The sequence below is a fragment of the Poecilia mexicana genome, unplaced genomic scaffold, assembly GCF_051168715.1.
Source record: "Poecilia mexicana isolate PSO_F unplaced genomic scaffold, ASM5116871v1 scaffold_4, whole genome shotgun sequence".
NCBI classification, from domain to species: domain Eukaryota; kingdom Metazoa; phylum Chordata; class Actinopteri; order Cyprinodontiformes; family Poeciliidae; genus Poecilia; species Poecilia mexicana.
Window position 1 is genome coordinate 2,501,802 of NW_028263373.1, and position 21,648 is coordinate 2,523,449.

At 41.7% G+C, this 21,648-nt stretch overlaps 1 protein-coding gene and 1 long non-coding RNA gene across 2 annotated transcripts; both read left to right on the forward strand.

The window, feature by feature from the left end:
* Positions 1–7,950: 7,950 nt before the first annotated feature.
* Positions 7,951–10,300, forward strand: LOC148159882 (uncharacterized). Its single transcript, XR_015762749.1, has 2 exons — positions 7,951–8,487; positions 9,544–10,300. It is a non-coding gene; the product is annotated as an uncharacterized LOC148159882 (long non-coding RNA).
* Positions 10,301–12,788: 2,488 nt separating this feature from the next.
* gorab (golgin, rab6-interacting) lies at positions 12,789–16,885 on the forward strand. The gene is made up of 5 exons (XM_014997727.2): positions 12,789–12,996; positions 13,070–13,385; positions 14,215–14,316; positions 14,432–14,572; positions 15,670–16,885. Exons 1-5 carry the CDS (start codon positions 12,942–12,944, stop codon positions 16,022–16,024), a joined length of 969 nt encoding a protein of 322 aa, XP_014853213.1. The 5' UTR covers positions 12,789–12,941; the 3' UTR covers positions 16,025–16,885.
* Positions 16,886–21,648: the final 4,763 nt, after the last annotated feature.

Below are 21,648 nucleotides of genomic sequence, written 5' to 3' on the forward strand. Positions count from 1 at the left end.
CGATCTGTTTCAAATATGGAACCAGTCTGAACTGGACAGTTTTCAACGCGTCTGACCGCATTTATTCTGACCTTTCAGTCGCTGATGTGAGACATGCGCCATAATTCAGCAGCAGAAGAAGTCAGGCGGTGAATCTAAACAACGTCTGAGAACGATGCTAATGAAGTGATGAAGTCAGTGAACGCATCACATCCAAACTCTACTGAAGAGTTTCTGGTCTGTGTGTCACTAACGCAGCTGTTGCTCCATTCTGGACTCAAAGCTTGTTCCCGCAGTGGGTTGGACTCTGATTCTGGTTCTGGAGTTCATGAGCAGAACTCTGAGGTCCGGTTGTATAAAAGACAGTTTGGTTTGGGAACCCTAAGGTCTCAGTCATGCCCTTTGGTTCTGTTGTTTTCTTCCAGCCGGGACCTCCAACAAGACCTGCACTGACGAGATGAGAGGGGAAAGGTTCTGCTTCTCTGAGACTGTTTTTCTTTCCTCCTTCAGTCCGGTCGACCCGGTTCTACTGGAACCAGAACATCTGCTCCACCTCCAGCTGCTGTGGTTCTGAGTCAAACCAACCTGTTCCCCTCCTGGCCTGTGGGGGCGCTGCACCAACAACCACTGAAGGAAACGACACAAAAACCTTTGAAGACACTGAGAGCAACTTCCATAGACATAATATAAGAGTAGACCCCGCATTGGCCGCTCCGGCGCAGGAAATACGGCGGCCATCTTGGAGCGGTATACCCTCCTACTTTGCTCAATCAAAACAGCAGAAGATGCCTCAGCACTGAGGGATATTGTTGTTCTGGTCGATGGATTATTGATGTGAGGGCTCCACAGACAACATTTCACAAGTAAGATGGACATATTATTGTGTATATATTGTGATTAGAATATTACTTTACTGTATTTATGTCCACCGGCGAGATACCAGCTAATATTAGCTACAGTGCTTGGTGTAATACGGGTTCAGCCCCGCTATGAAGGCTAACTGAGATTCTGTTAATCTAAAAAAAAATAATTATTCTCTAACATTGGCTTAGATTATCTGACACAAGGGCCTATATTAGACATGAAACAATATAACACATATAAAACTTATATTATGTGTTATAACATTCACCAGCAAAGTTTACACAGGTGGTAAAGACTATTATTTATATTCTTTCACTCTGTCAAAGTAAGATACATCCTAAATCTTCCGTTTTTGTTTTGAAAGTTTCCTAAAGACACGATGTGAGGAAGAAGAGGGAGAAATCTATAAAGAGAGACGGATTCACTGCAGCACGGATGAATTATTAATCTTTATTTATTAGTGTTTGTATAGTTATATAAATATGTATTGATATTACTAAATAATTTATTAAATACATTATGAACGGCTGTGTGCTTTGTAATATGCTCTTCATACATCGATATCAGAATATTCCATTCCTATTCTATTGTTATAGCCACTAAGCATATTTAAATATGATGAACTATGTATTAAAAACATACTTAAAAAATACAATTGTTTATAAATGTTGCCTTGATAGATGTTTGAATTTGATTTACAGTAACAAAAAGTGTGTTATGATGGATTAAATGCGCTGATACGTCATTGTGCTGCTAAACACATAATGCTGAGTGGAGTGGTGGACCGCTCCAAGATGGCCGCCCTAAATCTCGTCAGCGATGAGATCGGTGCATTATGGCGTCTATCCTTATATTATGTCTATGGCAACTTCCTTCTTCACTGGATGGAAACAAGATGGAGGCGTCAGATGGAGGATTTCTCTTTAGTCTTTGGCTAAAGACCAGGAGCCATTTCTGCTGCTAGCGCTAGGCTAGCATGTTAGCTTTGGTTGTATTTGTCCGCTTGGCGTTCACATGCGTTCAAACTGCTCCAGAGTTTGGTGGATGAAAACCAGCTGCCTGGTTCCAGGTGATTCTGATCACTGGATGAATAAACGCTACAGAGACCAAAAGCTAAACAACAAGGAACCAGAAATAATCTAAAAATTAAAGCCACTGCTGAAAAATTAAAAGAAGAACAGAGGAAATTTTTCCCTTTTTTTTTTTTTTTTTTTTTTTTTTACAATATATTTGCGAATCAAACCTTTATCTTTTTTAGGTTTTATTAACTGAAGCAGTCAAGAAACACAACACTGAAGTTTCATTCTCACGTCTTTGTGTGATAAAGGGCTAGTTCACATTTTTTTCAGATCTATTCCAACAAAATTCAGAAAAACAGTTTTCTAGCATTAGAACCTCATTTCCGGTTTAGACCTCTGACCCAACAGGATGTAGAATCAAAACTTTTAGTCTTTAAATGCGGGTTTATCTGCCAGTTCTGTTGGTCTGGAAACCAAAACTATCAACAAAAAATAACTTGGACTAAAACTGAAATGTTGATGTGATAAATAAAGATACGGATAATCTGCAAATAGATTGATTCAAAAATCACTTTTGTTTATTTTAGACAATAAAATTAGGATAATAAGATAAAATAAGGAATAAGTCCCACTTCTTTTTGTTTTTCATTTTTCACTCTTGGATGATTCTCCAAACTTTTCAGGACCTTTTGATCAAAGTTAATTAAAAAATAACATTGAATCCATTTATGAAATCCAGATCATGTTTGGCATCAAGCTGAAAGCGACACCAGCAGAACCAGAGCGTCAGCAGCGTTTCTGGTACCAGGAGGCGGTTCGGTGAGGTTCTGCCAGCAGCTGAAAGCAGACGGCTGTTTAATGGCTGAGGTGCCTGATAATGACGATGCTGGTAGGAGAGAAAAGGCCGTGCCAGCCTCACCATGGCAACCGCTGTGTTTACGTTAAACGGCGCGGCGGTAATGGAGACGAACCGGGACAGGAGAGCAGCTGATGAGCCCAGCTCCTCGTTTCCAGGACAAACCAGGCGGGTGTCAAGAAAAGCTGCTGCGGTGGCGACAGAAGACACATCTGAGAGGCTCAGAAAAGATCCAGAGGCTGAACGCGTCTGGTTCTGAGGCAGAACAGAACCGGGACGAAACCTGAACCCATTCCAGTTTCCAGGGGTTCTGGAAAAATGGCTTCTTTCTGGATAAAAAGAAGCCATTTCTGCTCCTCCGTGACGCTCTGATGGGATCTGATACTCTGGATCCGTTCAGACTGAAAAAGCAGAACCGCTGCTGGTGTTTGTTTATCCGGTTTTCCATTCAGAACCGGGTCAGCTGGAGCAGCAGGACAGAATCCATGTTCTCTCACATCAGAGTCTCCAGGAAACATTTACTCTGCTGGAAGAAAAGATTTAAATAAGAAAAAGACCGAAGCATTCATCCTTCATTTCTTCTGACGGGACACTGCCACTAATACGCTACCTGTTAGCTTATTAGTGGCTAACAGGAAGCTTATTAGCTACCTGTTAGCTTTTAGCTAACTGTTAGCTAAAAGCTAGGTGTTTAGCTGATTAATTCAGTTAGCAGGCCTATTGCAATAAATCAATTAATCAGATCACAAATGAAAGCAGCTCAATAATCTCCATTTGCTTGATTTATCATTTTTCTCTGATGATAAAAATCTTCAGTCTGGTATTTTTGTTTCCACAGATTTCATAATTCATTTTATTTGTAGTTTCTGTTGATTTACTTTGGATATTTAAAATGTTTTCCAGTTGCAGTAATAAATGTTCACCAGAGTTTAAAGCTTTCGTTATTATTCCATTATTAACATTTTACTGGAAATCGTCTCAAAATAAGATAATCATCATAATGTCTGGAACAGTTTTCATGTTCAGCCTCTGAGTTGAAGTTTTGGTTTTTGACTTTTAGAAGTTCTTCAGATAGACGTTTGTATCCATGCTCTTATTTTGAAGTGAGTTTTTGCAGCAGTTCTGTTTCCTGTCTGTTTTCTTTTTGTTCCAAAGTTGAACAAACCATAGACATAAATTCAGTCTGTATCATGTAAACCATAATGTCAGATTGAAGCTGACGCTCTGCAGGCCAACATGTCGGCTCAAGACTTTTGGTTTCACGTTTCCCTTTGTTTATGTTTCCTTTTCAAGTTGCTTGTGGTTTTCTTTCTTTTCAAAAGTTCGTCTCCCCAAGATTCATCCGAAAGGAAAAAGCCAAGGAGGAGAAAAGAAGGAATCCTCCCAGCTCACCAGAACCCGACCGAGTCTGAGGTTCGATCCGACGACCCAGCAGCAGGCGGAGGGTCTGCGTCACGTAAAAGTATTCAGTAACTGATCCAATTTAAAAATGACATCATCAGACAAACCAAAATGTAAAGTTAAGTGGAAATGTTGGCATTTTTAGGACCAAAATGACAATAATTTATATAAGTAACTAAATCAGTTTGTTTCAGTAAAAAAACTTGTGAATCTTTAACAGGATCTGCAGGTTTGTGTCTGAGTTTGGTGAAGTTTGGTTAAAACATATTTAATTTTCATTCAGTGGGAAGAAAATCCAGAAATTTACTGAAGAGTAAAAAGTACATCGTAGTAAAAATACTCCTAAAAGTAAATGAAGTAAATGTAACTAGTTACACAACTCTGCAGTTTATTAATACAGAAACTTACATTTTACAAAAAGCAAATGAATCACAAATAATTATATTGATCAGTTCTGTAGTTATTGTCAATCAGAAGCAGCTCCAACAGGTGGATTTTAGCCTTTCAGGGTTTCGGCTGTTTTGTGTTTTCTGGAAGTTTGTTCCTGATTATTGGAGCCTAAAAGCTGAAAGCTGCTTCTGCACGTTTGGTTCTGGATTTATTTCAAGATGAGATTCATAACTAATCAGAAACCATCTCTGCTGCCACAATGTGAGGTAAACACTCGAGTTTTCATTCTTCACATAAACGTTGGGATCCCAACTGGTTCCCATGGCGTCGGCCCACCATGTTCCCAGTTCCCCCCAGTATCAGCTGTGGTTCCCAGTTACGGGTCAGGAATGTGTCGCGCAGCAAAACGGATCACGATGTTTAGAAACGGGCCCACAAAATATGGAGCCGATTATCTGAGCGTTTGTGGGAGGAAATGTTCATCAGCGTCTCGACAGCTGAGCCGGACGGCGATTACAGCACAAACACCAACAATACGCAGTAAAACGGTTTCATTTAAAACAACCGAAGGATCGACAGGATCATGAAGGGAAAAGAGAGAGCAGGAAGTATCCACCGAAAAACTCAGGAATCTTCAGAAGATTTCCAGAACAACAGGAACATTTCTGAGCTCCAAAAGTAAAAGAAGAGAAAATATCCACCAAAAAACTGAAACTTTCTAGAAAAACTTGGAAATTTTCTGAGCTCAAAAATCAACAGGTTGCAAGAAAAAAAACTCAAGTTTTGAGATTCTCAGAAATTTTCTTTAAAAAAAAACTAAGAAAATTCTGAGATATAAAAGCCAAAAATCTGTGAAACACATTGTGAGATTAACCTCAAAATGTTTTCAGAAAAACAGAAAATCTCAGAGTTAAAAAAAAAAATCAAAAATTTTGAGATCAATCTTAGACATTTTCTGGAAAATCATGAAATTTTCTTGTAAAATTGAAAATTATTAACTTTTTGGAAATTTTCTGAGTTTCAAAAGTCCAAAATGTTCAACTTTACGAGCTCAGAAATGTCTAAGTTTTTTATTATTATCTTTAAATATCCTAATTTAATTTTTTTTTCTTTTTCTAAATGTGTCAGATTAATCTCAAAGTTTCTTGGTGCTGTTTCCAGCGGCTCTGCACGCCGGGCAGCGTTGCTGCGTCCAGACGAAATGCCGAACCTCAGCATGGATCCAATGATGCTTGAAACTGAAACTCCTCTGATGCGATGCAGACGATTCGATCGGAAAGGAGCTGACGGATCCAGGAAGTGGTTGTGTCATTGGCGGTTGCCAAGGCAACCAAAAGTTGGAGGTAATAAAAGCGGTTTGAGTGAAGGTTATTGACCAAATCGAATATTTTCCTTATTTACTTCTTCTCTCGTTTGGCAGTTTTGCTCAGAGTGTTGTTTATGAGTCAGCGATCATTTCAGATTAAAAATGACGGACGGCTTGGCTTGAGGCTGGAGTTAGGAAGAATAAAAGTTTGATTTCTGTTGGGGTAAAGAGTTCATCTGCTACAAAATGTTATTTGTTTCTGCGTTCATCGTGTCCCGATCATTTATTTGTTCCAGACGTTTAATCCTCTGGACAGCGATTAAAAATCCAGATCCTGAGAGACAAAACTGGCTGCTGCTCCTGAGAAGAGTCCCGCTTAAACTCCGCTTCTTCGCTCGGCAAGAGTCATAAAAACTAATTTTCAAATTCATCAAATTGGCTTCATGTAATTGTTTATGAAGGACATAAAAGGCTCTAATGAAGCAGGGCCATAAATTTGTCACAGCTGCATTTGTTCGGTTGGAACAATGAGTCATTATTGCTCTGCATGCCCACAAACACGACACATAGCCGCTTTAATGCGATTCAGTCAGCTGAGGCCATAAATCTGCATACCCTGCTGCCAGCGCGGCGCCCGGAGCCGGGGCCAGGTGAGGCGGGCGTGGCTCCAGGGGCTCCGGGGGAGACGGGCGCCGCGCTCAGGGCGTCCCTTCGCCAGAACCGCCTGATTCAGACCAGATGTCTGAGCGTTGACTCTGGGAAACGGAGAGATGAGAGACAACCGGAGCCACAATAAATCCCAGGAACGGCTAATGAATTAAACAACAGTGGATCAAATGTGGCGTGGCTAAAAATAATGTGATTAAGAATCGGATCCAGAGGCCATGCTGGAGACAGCTGCGCCTCCACGGGACCGCGCCCCCGCCTAACGAGCGCCTCCCATCACGGCTTTATGGGCTTTCTGGGCACAACCCGGCCTGATGAATCAGTTGTCATCGCTTGTGATTGCCTGTTTAAAAAGTCCCAAACACTCTGCCTGTGTTTAGTCAGGTTCAGCCGGGGTCAAGCCCGAGTCAAAACACAGCCGGGCCGGCCGCGGCCCGCGGCCTCAGCGCGCGTCTGCAGCTCCTTCCCCTATTTATTAAACACATCTCTCAGCGCAGGCCGATGGGGACCCGCTTCACCCAGACAGCCAACGATTTATCAGGCCGTCCGCTGAAATATCAGCTTATAGCACGTCAAAGTGGGACGCCTCGGCCTTAAGAGCCAAAACATCATAATGTATGAAAATGAAGAACAGGGTTTTTAATAAATAACAAGTGTTGAAAAGCAAAGTTTATGAACTACATAGTAAAGCAGTTACACCTTAGATGTGAACATTAATCTACAGGAACGTCTTTCAAAATGGCTGCAAAAGGACAAACTGAATGTTAGCTTCCCAAAGTTACTGTTGGTTCTTTGAAGGTTCAACATCACGAACATTTCCTACTAAACACCGACCAAAGAACCCGACTCCAGTCCGTCTGCCTAGTCAAAGTCCACTTCAGTCTGGGTTCGGTTTGAATGTGAACGCCAAGCGGACCGGAGACCGCTCCAAAAGCAGGAAGTGGACTACTGCGCAGGGCATTCTGGGTAAATACAACCAAAGCTAACATGCTAGCCTAGCGCTAGCAGCAGAAATGGCTCCTGGTCTTTAGCCTAAAGAGAAATCCTCCAACCGCTAAAATCTGACGCCTCCATCTTGTTTCCATCTGGTGAAGAAGGAAGTTGCTCTCAGTGTCTTCAGAGGTTTTTGTGTCGTTTCCTTCAGTGGTTCTTGGTGCAGCGCCCCCACAGGCCAGGAGGGGAACAGGTTGGTTTGACTCAGAGCCACAGCAGCTGGAGGTGGAGCAGATGTTCTGGTTCCAGTAGAACCGGGTCGACCGGACTGAAGGAGGAAAACATTAAGTTTAGGTCAGTTTGAGTTCTGGGTGTGAAAGTGAACTTTCACCACATTGTGTGTTTCCTCTGAGTCACAGCAAACTGCTCACAATAAACCGGAAATGAAGGAATTTGTGTCATAATGCAGAAAAGTTTCTGAATTTGTCTCAAACTAAAGTGAACATTTGGTTCCTAAGATGAACCTAACGGAGCGGTCAGGTTGACCTCTGTGGTTCTTCCCTCCGGTCCTTTCTGTCCGCCGTTCGCCCCGCTCCTCCAGTCGGATCACCCGTCTTATCTAACTACTTGCGTTTTTCCCCTAAACTCAAGCTGACAGGCCGGTTCGTTCAGTTTGCCGCTGCGGCTGCAGCTGGGAGTCGGACTCCCGGATGAGCCAGACCGTCTGGACGTCACGCCTTTGAAGGGTCCCGCTGAAATAGCTGGTCGCGGTCCAAAGCGTCCCCCCGGTTCGCAAGCAAAGCGTCCGCACACGGAGCCGGGCGCCAGGGGAAATCTATCTGGGAGGCAGGTGACACAGGGAGCCATTGTCTCCGGCCGTTACAGGTGGGACTCCTCAGGGCGCGGAGCACAGAGCCGGGCTCACACGGACCAGGGAGCCTCTCCAAGAACATTAACAGGGTTTGGCATAAAGCTGGCACGGCCCGGACTCGGAGCCAAGTCTGGGAGAAATGTAACCGTGATGAAGATGGAAAAGCTCCGGGCTGTCAGGATAGCCCCAAACGTCAAATTAGGTAATGATGAAGCCACTTTCACACTGATTTAATGAAAACTTTTCTGTTCCGGACACGAGAAATGAATCAACCTCATAAATCTGATTTCATGTTTCTGATTTAGGTTTAAATAGAAAAGTCCCTTTGCGAGAACAGAATGTCTCTGGTAACGCTGTCGGATGTTTTTACCAGGAATGTTTTGGAAAAAATTACTCAAATCATCCTAAAGCAAAATGGAGGGAAACATGACAGTTCAGACCTGTCAGACGTTTTCATCCATAATCTGCATCAGAGGCTGCACACAAAAACCTGCAAGTTACTTTCTGGAACCTGACAGTTGCTTTCTTGAACTTAATAATTACTTTCTGGAACCTTCACAGAAGCTGCAGGTTAATGTCACTGTGACAGATCTACTTTCTGGAACTTGTTCATTTCCAGAACTTTCTTTGAAGCTACAGGTTACTTTCCCATAACTTACAACATTCAGCATCAGAAATTTTTCGTTCCCTTTCATAATTTTTATTTTATTTCCTGTAAACTCAGACTGCTTACCTGAACGACAGGTAACCTTTCTGGGAGGTAACTCATGCTTTCTGGGATTAATCTGCACTTAGTGCTAAAGTACAAACTGTGTGATGAATCTTTAGCAGTGTCCATGTAACAGATTAATTCACGGCAATAAATAGATGAAAATTATGTTAAACGTGAAATGACTGTTATTAAAATTCCTTTAAAACCGAAACCAAACCTGAGCTTAACTGAGTTAAAGCAGCATCAGTTTTCTTTGGGGAAACACAGAAAATGAATTACAGAGCCTGAAACAGAAACTGATGGTGACGGTGGAGGCCTCATGATGTCAGGCTGCAGGTTTGCATGATAAAATGTGGACTGTTGGTGAATTCAAGCCCAGACTCAGAGGAGCAGCAGAGTTTGGTCAGGATGAGGGATGAAGGTCAAATGTCAGCGTTTATTCTGAATACAGATGTTTTAAAGCAGCAATTAGCAAGAGGTTCCTGCAGCTTCCAGCTCAGAGCCGAGGTAACAGCCTGACCTCTAATCATCCTCAATTTCTTCCAGGCCCCGGCTCTGTGTGACGGTCGTCTCCGCAGAACGCCTGTTTATTTTTCATGGCACTTCCTGTTGGACTGAATGAGCGTCAGGAGGAGAGCGTCTGTGGGGAATACGCCCAGAGTGATGTGCTCACCCGCTGCACGCGCTCCGCCGCTCTCCCACACGAGAAAGCAATCTTTTACTCAAAACTAATTACAACTCTATAAACGAAAGCTTTGACCGTATAAGGAGCTTCCTGTTAAAGAGCAACTCCAGCTGATTGTTACAGAAATGATGCTCAGTTTGATGTGAAGGATTTAGACCAGACTTCTCAAACTGCAGTTGGTTTGTTTGCTTCACGCCAGCTAACTGTCATGAAGTAAACCATCATCATTCTGTTATTAAAGTATAAATATGTCCATTTTTAGCCATAAACGGCTCTTAGATGTTGTTAATTGTCACAACCTTAAAAAGGAGGAAATTAATTTATAATTAAGTTGTCTTTGAGTTTTGGACCTTTTTGTGAACTTAATGCTGAGTCTAGTTTAGATCTGGTTTGGCTTTATCTACACATAGATCTGCATCAGGCCTTCATGTAGATCTGAACACATTTTACTGGAATTTATCGTCCCAGAAGTTACTGTGATAAATGCTGTTGTTTTGACACCATTTTACAGTGATATAATGTTAATAATGGCATAATCATAATGCTGTAACTATTTAACACTGGAACTGGAAAACATTTTAAATATCCAAAATAAAACAACTGAGACAACAAATAAAATGAATTATTAAATCTCTGGAAACAAAATTGTCCTTTAAAAATGAGACCAAAACGCCAGACTGAAGATTTTTATCATCCAGATAAAAGTTGTCCTGTTTAAGCCAGTTTTACATTTTGTTTTAACAAAAACTTTCTTGTTTTGAGTTTTTATCTTGTTTTAATGAGACAACTTTTATGTCATTATGAAAAGAAACTGTAATTGCTCATGGTAACGAGAATTTTTCTCATTTTGTTTGATAAGACAACTTTTTCTTTTCAAAGTTATGGTAGCAAAGGTTTCCTGTTTTATTGAGTTTTGTATAATAAGACTCATTAAAAATCTTGTAAAATAGTCAAAAGTGTGTCACTATAACAGGAACTGTTCTCATTTTAACAAGAATTGTTTTGTTTTGTATGTTTTTATAATGAGAAATTTTCTGATTTTAGCTAATTTTGTATTGTTGTGTATAATGAGACAACTTCCATATCTTGTCAAAACTATATTTTTATAATGAGAAACTCTCTGTCTCATTTTTCCAATGAGAATTTGTTTATAAAGAGTTTCTGGTTTTAATGATTTTTGATCTTTGATTTTTGATTCTAGTTGTGAAATTATTTCCAGCTTTGGTACTTAAGTGCTTCCGTACGCTGTAGATTTAAGTGTTTTCTGTTAGTGAGTCTTTCTGACAGCAGCAGGTAAATCAGCGACTTTACTGTAAATTATATCATAAAGTATAAAAACGATGAACAGGTTGAGATCAGAGTCAGAGGGGAAAACTGCTCTTCTCCTTTCAGATCCTCCCATTCCTCCACTGAACTGACCTTTAACCCCCATCCGCCTACACAGGTCATCTCAGTAATGAGCCATTTGGCTCTCACTAATCAGGACCCCAAGGCCGTCCCATCCTCTGCCTGAGCGACGCGGCGGCGGCGGCTGAGCCATCTGGACTACATGCCTGTTCTGTCTCCACTCCGCTGGCGATTTATGCCCTCCTGAGGTGTTTTGCCTTTTAACTCGCTCTAATTGCCCCCCAGATGCAACAAAGATGTGGAGGCCGGTTTTTATTGGTTGCCAAACAGAGGTCATTGTTTTGGTGTCGCTTTGTCTCCCCGGCGCCGCTGACGTAAAGACAAACTTTGTTCCAGAAGCCGTCACTGAGAGAAAAGAAAAGCCTGCAGTTGGCTGGGGGAGAAGAAAGTGATGAGATGATAAAGATGGCCGCCGTTAGAAACACTCGGGCTGATGATAAAGATGGCCGCCGTTAGAAACACTCGGGCTGTTGATAAAGATGGCCGCCGTTAGAAACGCTCGGGCTGATGATAAAGATGGCCGCCGTTAGAAACACTCGGGCTGATGATAAAGATGGCCGCCGTTAGAAACGCTCGGGCTGATGATAAAGATGGCCGCCGTTAGAAACACTCGGGCTGATGATAAAGATGGCCGCCGTTAGAAACGCTCGGGCTGATGATGAAGATGGCCGCCGTTAGAAACACTCGGGCTGATGATAAAGATGGCCGCCGTTAGAAACGCTCGGGCTGATGATAAAGATGGCCGCCGTTAGAAACACTCGGGCTGATGATAAAGATGGCCGCCGTTAGAAACGCTCGGGCTGATGATGAAGATGGTGAGGGTTTATAGAGACGGGTTCTACTGAGACAACTCAGAGAATCCAAACATCCATCCATCCCTGCCTCTGTCCCGCCCATCTAGATAGTAGATGGAAAAAGTTACCAAATCCTGAAAATCCAGAGCCACATTGAGACACCAGCTTCTCCACTTTTCAGGTCAACAGAACTAATTTCACGCAGGTTTCTCAGAAAGTGGTTATTAAGTTAACCTTTGACCCCTCCGACTTCAGGCACTTCAGAGATCTAAAAAGGAACCAACAAATGATCTATGAACAAACCGACTGTTATTATTAACCAAAGTTTGTTTATTGTGATGATGGAAACTCTACAGGTTAATTCAATTTTTGGCTCTATATTTAACATAAACAATAAATATAATCATAAAAATTGAAATTGAAGAAATTAATTTACAAATGCAAAGATGAAAGAAAAACGACAGACTTTTTTTTGTTTGCAAATGTTGCCAAGAGGAAAATTATAATGATAATTGGTATTATGTTGCCAAAAGTTACAAAATGCTATTAGTATGCAGACATTTCTAGGAAACTTAATTTATTTACTCAAACTTTTAAATATTTACTACATCTAGATGGGAAAAAGAATAGGTTAAAAAAAGAAGAGCATTAAATAAAACAATAAAAATTAAATACTTAAGTTCTGACGTCATCTATCTGTAGTCCTGATATTGGCCTGCTGTGGTCACCCGAATTAAAATTTTTCTGGAGGCGCCAATGTTTATATACACAACAAAGATAAATTTAGAAACACCGGCTGAGGCAATAAAAACAAGCTAAGATTTGGCTGTTCTTTACTTGCGATACAATTCTTTCATTTTTAATCAGGCGGTAGTTGGGACGACCATCTCGCCGGTCTTGTTGCGGTCCTTCGCGTGGCAGTGGTAAACAAATATGGCGGAAGTGTTGATCGTTTCTTTCGGTGTTTCTCTGAGGTTTTCAGTGATTTTCTCTCTTTAAGCCACAGAGTATTTTTAGCTGGATGTTTCCGGGGGCTGGTCTTGTTCTGAGGCGGTAGAATGAGCGGTTGGGCGGGTTTTTCTGAAGAGGAGCTGCGGAGAATCCAGCAGAAAGGTAAAATAAAACCGACGCAGACTGAGACTTTAACCCGCTTTAACCCTAACATGAGCCGGTTGTACTTCCACAGACTCCGCTGGACCTCCTGCCGCTCCCCGCGGTAGGAAGCCTCCGACATCCAGCCGGAGCCGGCAACAGATGCAGCGGGAGAGAGCGCTTCAGTTAGCCGGCTCACAGACTCTCCTGCCGGGGCAACAACTCAGCACACCACCGCTGACGATGGAAAGTCAGCCTCCAGACCAGACAGGAGCTCCTGGTGCCGGACAGGACAAGCAGCAGAAGCCCGCTAACATGAAGCAGAATAAGGAGCATCTCCCGAAAGCAGAGGAGGAGAAAAAGGAGGAGGTACCTGTGGTGAAAGAGCTGGAGAAGCAGGAGGTGGAGATGTGAGTTTGGCCTCAAATTTCACATCAAGTTATGATTTATTTTTCATCATAATAAATGTGCTCCAACAGTAAAGACCCAGTTGGTCAAAGAAATCATCAGTATCCACAAAACTGAATGTTTTAAAAACAAACTGAAGGTGGAAAAGCTTCTTTTTGTTTAATTGGGCTGATGACATCACAAGAGGCACAGGAGTGGAGCCAGTCAGATTTCATAGTGAACTTTACAGCAGGCCTGGGCCAATGGGACTCCTCATTAAAGGGGATATGCTAACACATTTGTAGAATAAGTTCTGATGCAGCAAACCATCCCATGCACTGGTAGGTCTGTGCCTTACCAGAGGCACCAAGAAAATTCAGAATCCAAATCTCTCTGGCTCATGCTAATTAGCAACTTCTACTTCGTGTTTACAGCCATGTGTAGCATCAACATTTGACAAACTTATGCTTTGTGTAGCCTGGCTGATTTGCTCCAAACCAGTAGGTGGAAACGCACCTAGTTCATATTTTTATTTTAGTGACATTTCTAAAGTTCCTGTAAAATTCACATCATAATTAGATGGAAAAATGGCTACTGTGGTTTGGACCATCTTCAGAACAGAACCAGTTAAGACTGCAGGGAGCAATGTTCCCTCAGTCCAGAACTTGTAAAGGTCAAGGGTCAGGAAATGGACAGCTAACATCTCTGCAGACCCCCCACATGCTGGACATGAACTGTTGCAAATTTTACCTTTGTGACAGTTCAAAGACACATTTCTTCCCCCAGAAAAATTTAAATTTTTATTTTTAAATTTTCCTTTTTGTGAAATTGTTTGTTTTATTGCGACTGCAGGAGAGAAAAGACGCGTCTGGAGCAGCTGCAGCACGAGCAGAAAGTCATCGAGGAGAGAAACAAGCTGACCAAAGCACTTCTGGCTAAAACAATCGCTGAGAAGTAAGCACTGCCGGGTTCCGGATCGGGTTCTGCAGTCTGATCGGGTTCTGGATGTTGATCAGGTCAGATGGGGGCGGAGCCAGAACCCACCGCAGTAAACGTCTGCTGTGTTCAGGTCCAAACAGACCCAAGCCGAGGCGGTGAAGCTGAGGCGGATCCAGAAGGAGCTGCAGGCGCTCGACGACATGGTGTCCAATGACATCGGCATCCTGCGGGGCCGGATAGAGCAGGCCAGCTGGGACTACAGCGCCGCCAGGTGGGGAAGAACTCCAGGCTTCCTGACTTGAAGCCTGTGCCAAACTGTGCAGAAGGACAAATTTAAAGTGGCAGTATCATGTAAAATCAACTATTTTTTATTTCTATGAAGTTCTAATGTTATTCCCCTTAATCATTTAATCTCCATGGCAACCATTCGGCTATGCAAAACGCCAGGGTGACCTAGCATTTTGCACAGCTAAATATGCAAAACTCCTTCAGACTAGCCAGCAGCAATTAGCAAACAGCTGCTGAGCTCATTATAGGAGCTGCTGCTCAGAGCAGCGCTGGTAAAAACATTAAAGGGTTAATAGAGGAGCCATGTTGGGATGACTTCCTGGAGGCGGAGCTTCAGAAACAGAAGGAGCTTCTTAAAGAGACAGAGGCCCAATTTCAAAGCGTTAAATTTCTTTTGACTTGACCTGGTTTGTCATTGAGACGTTTCCAACAAGCTCGTGTTTTTTTGTTCTTCACAATTCAAACTGTATTTCTGTGGTCAGAGCTCGACATCCAGGACGGTTCTGTTCTCTGATTGGAGGAAAATGACGCTTCCCTCACTTCACATCTTCATGAAACTCTGAAGGAATCTGAAACTCGTCTGATCAAACGTTTAACAATCGTCACAACCAATTTAATTCAGCCGATTTTTAGAAAAACTGCAGGAAGTAAGTAAGTAAACTTTATTTACTTACTTACTTACTCAGGAAGAATTTGGTCCAAAAGTTAGAATTTTCTTTAATCCACAAGAAGTCGTAATAATGTCAAAATAAAGTTGTAAGAATTCCAGAACAGTCGCCCGAATGTCCAAGTAAAGTCATAATAATGTGAGAGCGACGTTGCAGTAATAAAATTGTAATTTTATTACTAAACCTCCTGGAAGATAATTTCAAGTTAAAGTGAGGAATGTTGAGTCTTACTGAAGTTATACTTCGTGTTTTAAAACATCATAACCAAATTATTATCAGCAGCAGAACTGAACCAGACGGACCGAGCCGCTCAGATCTCATTAACTCGACTGGAGCTTCTTTCTCATTAAACTACTTTATTCTAATATTATAACTTAATTTTCATCATTAAAATCAAACCTCTGCCTCCCAGGAAGCGTTATGAGAAGGCCGAGGCCGAGTACGTGGCGGCCAAGCTGGACCTGCACAGGAAGACAGACGCGAAGGAGCAGCTGACCGAGCATCTGTACGCCATCATCCAGCAAAACGAGCTGCGCAAAGCCTGCAAGCTGCAGCAGCTGATGCAGGAGCTGCAGCTGCAGCGGGAGGTGGAGCAGAGCCAAGCCGCCGCTGCAGAGCCTCAGAGGAACGGCAGCGGTGAGGCGGCAGCGCCATCAGCCCTCGGCAGCTCTGAGGTGCTCCAGGAGGAGGCGCTGGACCAACTGAACACAGAACCAGACTGTAAACGGTCAGAAAACTGTGACGTGGCTCGACCTTTGACCTCCTGACGCTCAGAGCAGAGGATCTTCATCTCACTGATGTCTTCCTCATGTGGCTCCATCACCAGAACCAGCTGAAGTTCTGACCAGAACCGGGTTTTATTCTGTGTTGACCTCCGGTGCAGCGCCCCCTTCAGGCAGGGCAGGTTTACCTGGAGGACTGCAGGTGTTTCAGGAAGTCACTGGTTTAAAGGAAACTTCTGGATTTTTTCTGTTTGGAGTCACTTTATATTCACTGCAAAAACATAAACTGACCAAGTTTTTCTAGTTCAGATGTTTTAGTTTACCTGAAATAAAATAAAACCAACAAGTAACATTTCAGCTACAAACACAAGTTAAAGTTGATAATTCCTTAATATTGGTGAAAAAGTTTTAGTTCCACTGATGGATTATTTCACTTATTGGATGGAAAAACGCCTCGTTATAAATGAAATGATTATTGACTTATAATAAGCTGTTTCTTGCTGAAAAGCTACTTTTTTTAAGGGTACTAAGTTATTTGTTCTAGAAACAGGAACAAACAAGTTTTGTGTTTTTACATTGCAGATTTAATGTAAGATGCAGTTTGTTCCAAACTCTTAAATATCTGACTGATTTATTTTAAATATGATAAACACTCCGATAAATCCTCATTTTTAGTGTAATAAACTCAGTTTTATGCAGGTTTTTTTTCTAGAAGAACTTTAAGCAGATTCTTTGTTTTACAGTAAAAAATGATCAAAATATTTCCAGATTACAGGTAAGGCTTGTGGATGCTCAGGTAAATGTGATGGTTGCCATGGCGACACGTGGTTCTGGTTCTGTCTGCTGATTCTCTGTCATGAAAACACTACATGAAAATCATTTTCCTTTAATAAACGGTTGAAACACTGACTGTGTCTTGGTGTTCCGACCCGGACCCGGTCCGGTCCGGTCCGGTCCTCAGGACAGAAGCTGGGTCTGCGGCGGCGGCTCGAGCCGTTAAACCACAGGAAGGTTTACAGCTCCGGTCACATCTGGCCGTCTGCAGCAGACGCAGTAAAACAGATTTTAATTGGTCGCCGGGCCGCAGCGGAGGTCAGCGTCTGAAGCCGCAGCGGCAGGTTTCACCTCCAGTCCGCCGGGTCGGGTTCAGCCGGTCGGTTCTGCTCCAGACAGCTCCGGTTCTGGAAGGCTGGCTGTGCAGGCGCAAAACTTTAAAATAAAACTACAGATTTATTTCATTCTGCTGCAGTAAAAATGCATCAAATCATTTCTAAAACCACAGCAGCTTTAAAGTCCTGCTGACCCAGAATGAGAGTCCAGAAAAGGTTCTGGGTTCTTATTTACATTAGAGACGGGAATTTAACGCGTTGATGTTGATTAATATCGATTTTAACGCAATAAATCGCATTTAGGATTTTTTTTTCTCCCGTCGGAACCTTTGAACCTGCGCGTTTCCTGTACGCCCGTAAATCTGACGCACCAACAAATATTAATAGATGACAAGACGCTTTTTAAAACTTTATTTAAATTACACATAACTACATATCGCAAGCATTAAACATGCCGAGAATAAAATGTCACAATATTCTAAAAAAAACAACTAACAATTATACAAACTGAAAACTCTTGTTTTCATTAAGGTCTAATTGGAACTAAATATTCCTGAAACTCAATTTAAAAAAAGAAAAAATGGTTTTCTCTTAAAAAAAAACGTGTATGTGAAATTTGGCTTCAATAATTAATAAATTGATAAAGAAAAACTTTGGATTAATTTTGCCAAACATGATTTAAACTGAAAACCTGCTGATGATGTGAACCGTCTCTCTGGATCGTTTCTGCTTCACAAACAAGACGGAAGGAAAACATTTGTTCTAATTTATTCCACATTTTAGTAGAAGAAAATTGTTTTGAATTGAAAATGTTGCTTATTTTGACAATTTATGGTTTGCAATTAAAATGTGATTAATTAATTAACTCGATTAAACATTTTGATAGACATATTTCAAATTCAAAACAAGTTTTAGGACAATTTTTTCTTTATTTCAAATGTGACCTCTGACCCTTTCTGCACTTATTTCATACATAAATGACCATTTTCCCCCTGGCTGTTATTTTCTAACAGCCAGGGGGAAAAAGCCATTTTTAACAAACTGTTCTGAAGTGACCAGAACCAGCTGAGCGGATCGGATCCCATCTGGTTCTGCCTCACAGAAACATTCACACCTGCAGCTTCCGGCCCGCACAGGTGAGAAGAAACCCGGATTTACATTTATGCCGCTCATAACTCATCCTCAAATTAATATTGTCCTCATCCGACTGTCACCTGCAGATGATTATAATTATATTTATTATTATTGGTGCATTAATTCACTGATTTGTCTCTAAACTCCTTCAGCAAAGTTTGAACTTTAAACTCCAGAATCGATGTTTCTGTTTGAATTTAATCTGAAATTATAAAACATTTTTGCTCCTTGAAGCAGAAATTTCTGTTTTCACGGATAATTATGAGAGAATATGTGTCCGCACAGCGGGAAGATGAAAGTTATTCAAATGTTTCAGATTTAGGAGAGAACTGTGATAATGAGGCTCCTGCTGCTCTGGAAGCCCGCATGTCGCTGTAATCAGCTGCTGATCGCTTCCAGAACCAGCAGCGGCCCATAAATGTTCAGAGGAACCCAAACTCTCCGCGTCAGAACCGCCTGCAGCACATAAACCCGCACTTTGTTTTCATTTGACAGAAATTAGCTGATTGGATGATTGGTGTAAACCCGGAAGCTGGCTCCCTGCAGAGAGCCGCAGCTGATCTGGAGTCGGCTCGGTTCGGCTCGGTTCGGTTCGGTTCTGGATCAACTCCGCAATCAGACGCTGCGTCCGGGTTTCTGAGGAATCCCGCAGCAATCAGGCTGGTTTACGGGACGGGGTCGGTCATATAGGCCCATTCAGGCAAATGAACGGGGCGGGTCGTTCGGAACCAGGTCCGGTCCGCTGCTGGGCCCGGTGGTTCGGAACCAGGTCCGGTCCGCTGCTGGGCCCGGTGGTTCGGAACCAGGTCCGGTCCGCTGCTGGGCCCGGTGGTTCGGAACAGGTTCGGTCCGCTGCTGGGCCCGGTGGTTCGGAACAGGTCCGGTCCGCTGCTGGGTCCGGGCAGAGCTTTAATGTAATGAGAAGAACTGATGCGGGAAGAAACAGAAACATTACCGCAACAAGCATCAAGGTCCAAACGGAACCGACCTGAAACCAGACAAATTAAATTAATTATATCCGCTTATCTAAAAATTATGAAAATGTAAATATGATTAAAGCAATGAAAATATTTTAAAAACACAGAGAAATAAATTTAAACCTGGAAAAAACATAAACAAAAAAATTTCAAAACTGCAAAAATATTTAAAAAATAAAACACATAGGAACTACAGGCATGATTTTAATGCAAATATTTATATAGTGGCTGATTTATTTACTTGGAAAAATCTAAATATATTTATTAGGGAAAAACTCCAGAGTTTTCCCAAATCCTTTGAAAATTCCTCATAAATCATATTTTTCTTTCTTTATAATTAAAATGAGTATTTTTAATAAGGTTATTAATACTATCAGGTTCATTAAGCTGACTGATGTCACCATGTCTCAAACAGTTAAAATCATTTTAATGAAATTTCAAACTAAGAAAAATCATCATTTAACCCTGAGGTGTCCAAAGTGTGGCCCGGGGGCCGTTTGCGGCCCCTGGACTGACTGTGTGCGGCCCTGGCTTCAGTTCAACATACAAAATGGCTCAGAAGTGAATTAATGTGAATCTTTAGATAATCGCTCTTTGTGTTATCAGCCAGGACTTTTATTGAAAAGCGAACTCTGCTGATCCCAAACCTGCTGGAGTTTAATAAACTTGAGGAAATACAGCAAATATTTTCAAAGAAATATCAATTAAATCCTGATTTTATTGATCAGAACTGACTGAATTGTTCTACTTTTTCTTTCGTTTTTATATTGTTTCCCTATATTTTCTTCTAAAAGTAAATCTGCTGGACTCTTTAAGTTTTGGATCTGACATAATGTACAAATCTGACCACTGACGTGTTTAAAGTTTGTTCGGTTTCATAACTTGATGATTTATTCCATTTTATTATTTTATAAGCATGAATTGATGATGCGTGTCCTTCTGGACCTGCTGTTTGCATCACCATCACCATCACCATCATCATCATCATCATCATGCGGCCTCTTCCTCTCAGGTGAGTCGTTGCTCTTTAGGCCCCGCCCCCATCACACCTTCATGACGCTGATCGATTTACTGACAGGAAACATCCGGGGATTAAATCCGGTCTCATTTTTTAGTTTTTATAGTAAAAAGTAAGAAACTAAAACTGCATAAAACATTTGATCTGACGGCTTCATTCCAAAGGTTCACAGGATTATTGCATCATTTCATTGTTTTTATATTTTCTGAGCTGATCGTGAGTTTTTCCTCCAGATGTTGCAGGGAAACAGACCGAGTTCTCATGAAGCGCTGAACAAAGACGCGGAGCCCCGGAGGAGACTCGGGGAGGCCGCTGCTTCCCCTCCTCTTTCTGTTTTTATTCCCGAGCTGGCACCAGAACCGACTCGTAGGCAGGAAAAGAGAATCTGGGGGGAGAGCTAATGATGAAAAAGTCTCCTCCATCGCTGCGCCTTCATTAAATACATGGAAAGAACGAGCGGAGAACATCTGGATCCAATCTGCGCCTCTTTGATGGCATCAAGTGTTTTTTTCCCAGATCGGGGGGAGGAGGGGGGGGGCTGGAGGCTACGGGGTGTCTGTGGGTCCATGGCAGCTCAGAGCCCCTCACACACACACACACACACACACACACCCACACACATACACACACACACACACCGGGGCGGTTAAACTGCAGCTGGAGGCCAGTTTAATATTCAGAGAAGCTGCAGAAACTCGAAGCTCAACCGGAGAAAGTTTCAGTGAAGCAGCGAACCGAACCGGGCGGAGTTCCCAAAAATGACACTGTAAAACATCACAGCTGCTTCTGGTTGTGTCTGCTGGCTTCTTCTCTCTGAGTCAAAGAAATCTTTCTGCTTTTCTGGAACTGAAACGTTTGAGTTTGTGAAAGATAAACTTACAGAGTTAACTTTTTATGAGATTTAATTTACAAAAAGAAAAAGAAAACTTGAGGAATTTTATTTATTTTAATTTAAACTGAGTAGCTCTTTTAAAGAAATGTGTTCAACTGGATGTTTTGATGCATAATGTGAAATAATTTGGCTTAAATCTCAGTATAAAATGAAAACAGCTCACTACTGAATGTTAAGGAGTCTTCACAACTTCAGAAAACTGGTTTTGTTGTTAAAACAACTTGATGAAATTAAAATTCTGAATTAAAACAATTTTCTAGTTGATTTTTGTTGCATATTAAAGTTAAACCATCTTTAAGAGTTTTACAGTGTAAGATTAGAAATTCTTCAACATATTTTCACTCAAGTAAAACTAATCTGGTCAGAAATTACTCAAGTAAGAGTAAAAAGGTATTTGGTAAAAAGTTTACTCAAGTACTTTATTAATATTTAAAAATCACATCGACAGACGGAGAAAAATCAGTTTAGTGAAAAACTTTAACACAAACTGCAGGTGACTGAGGTTTGGTTAAAACATTTTTCATTCTGTGGGTAAAATC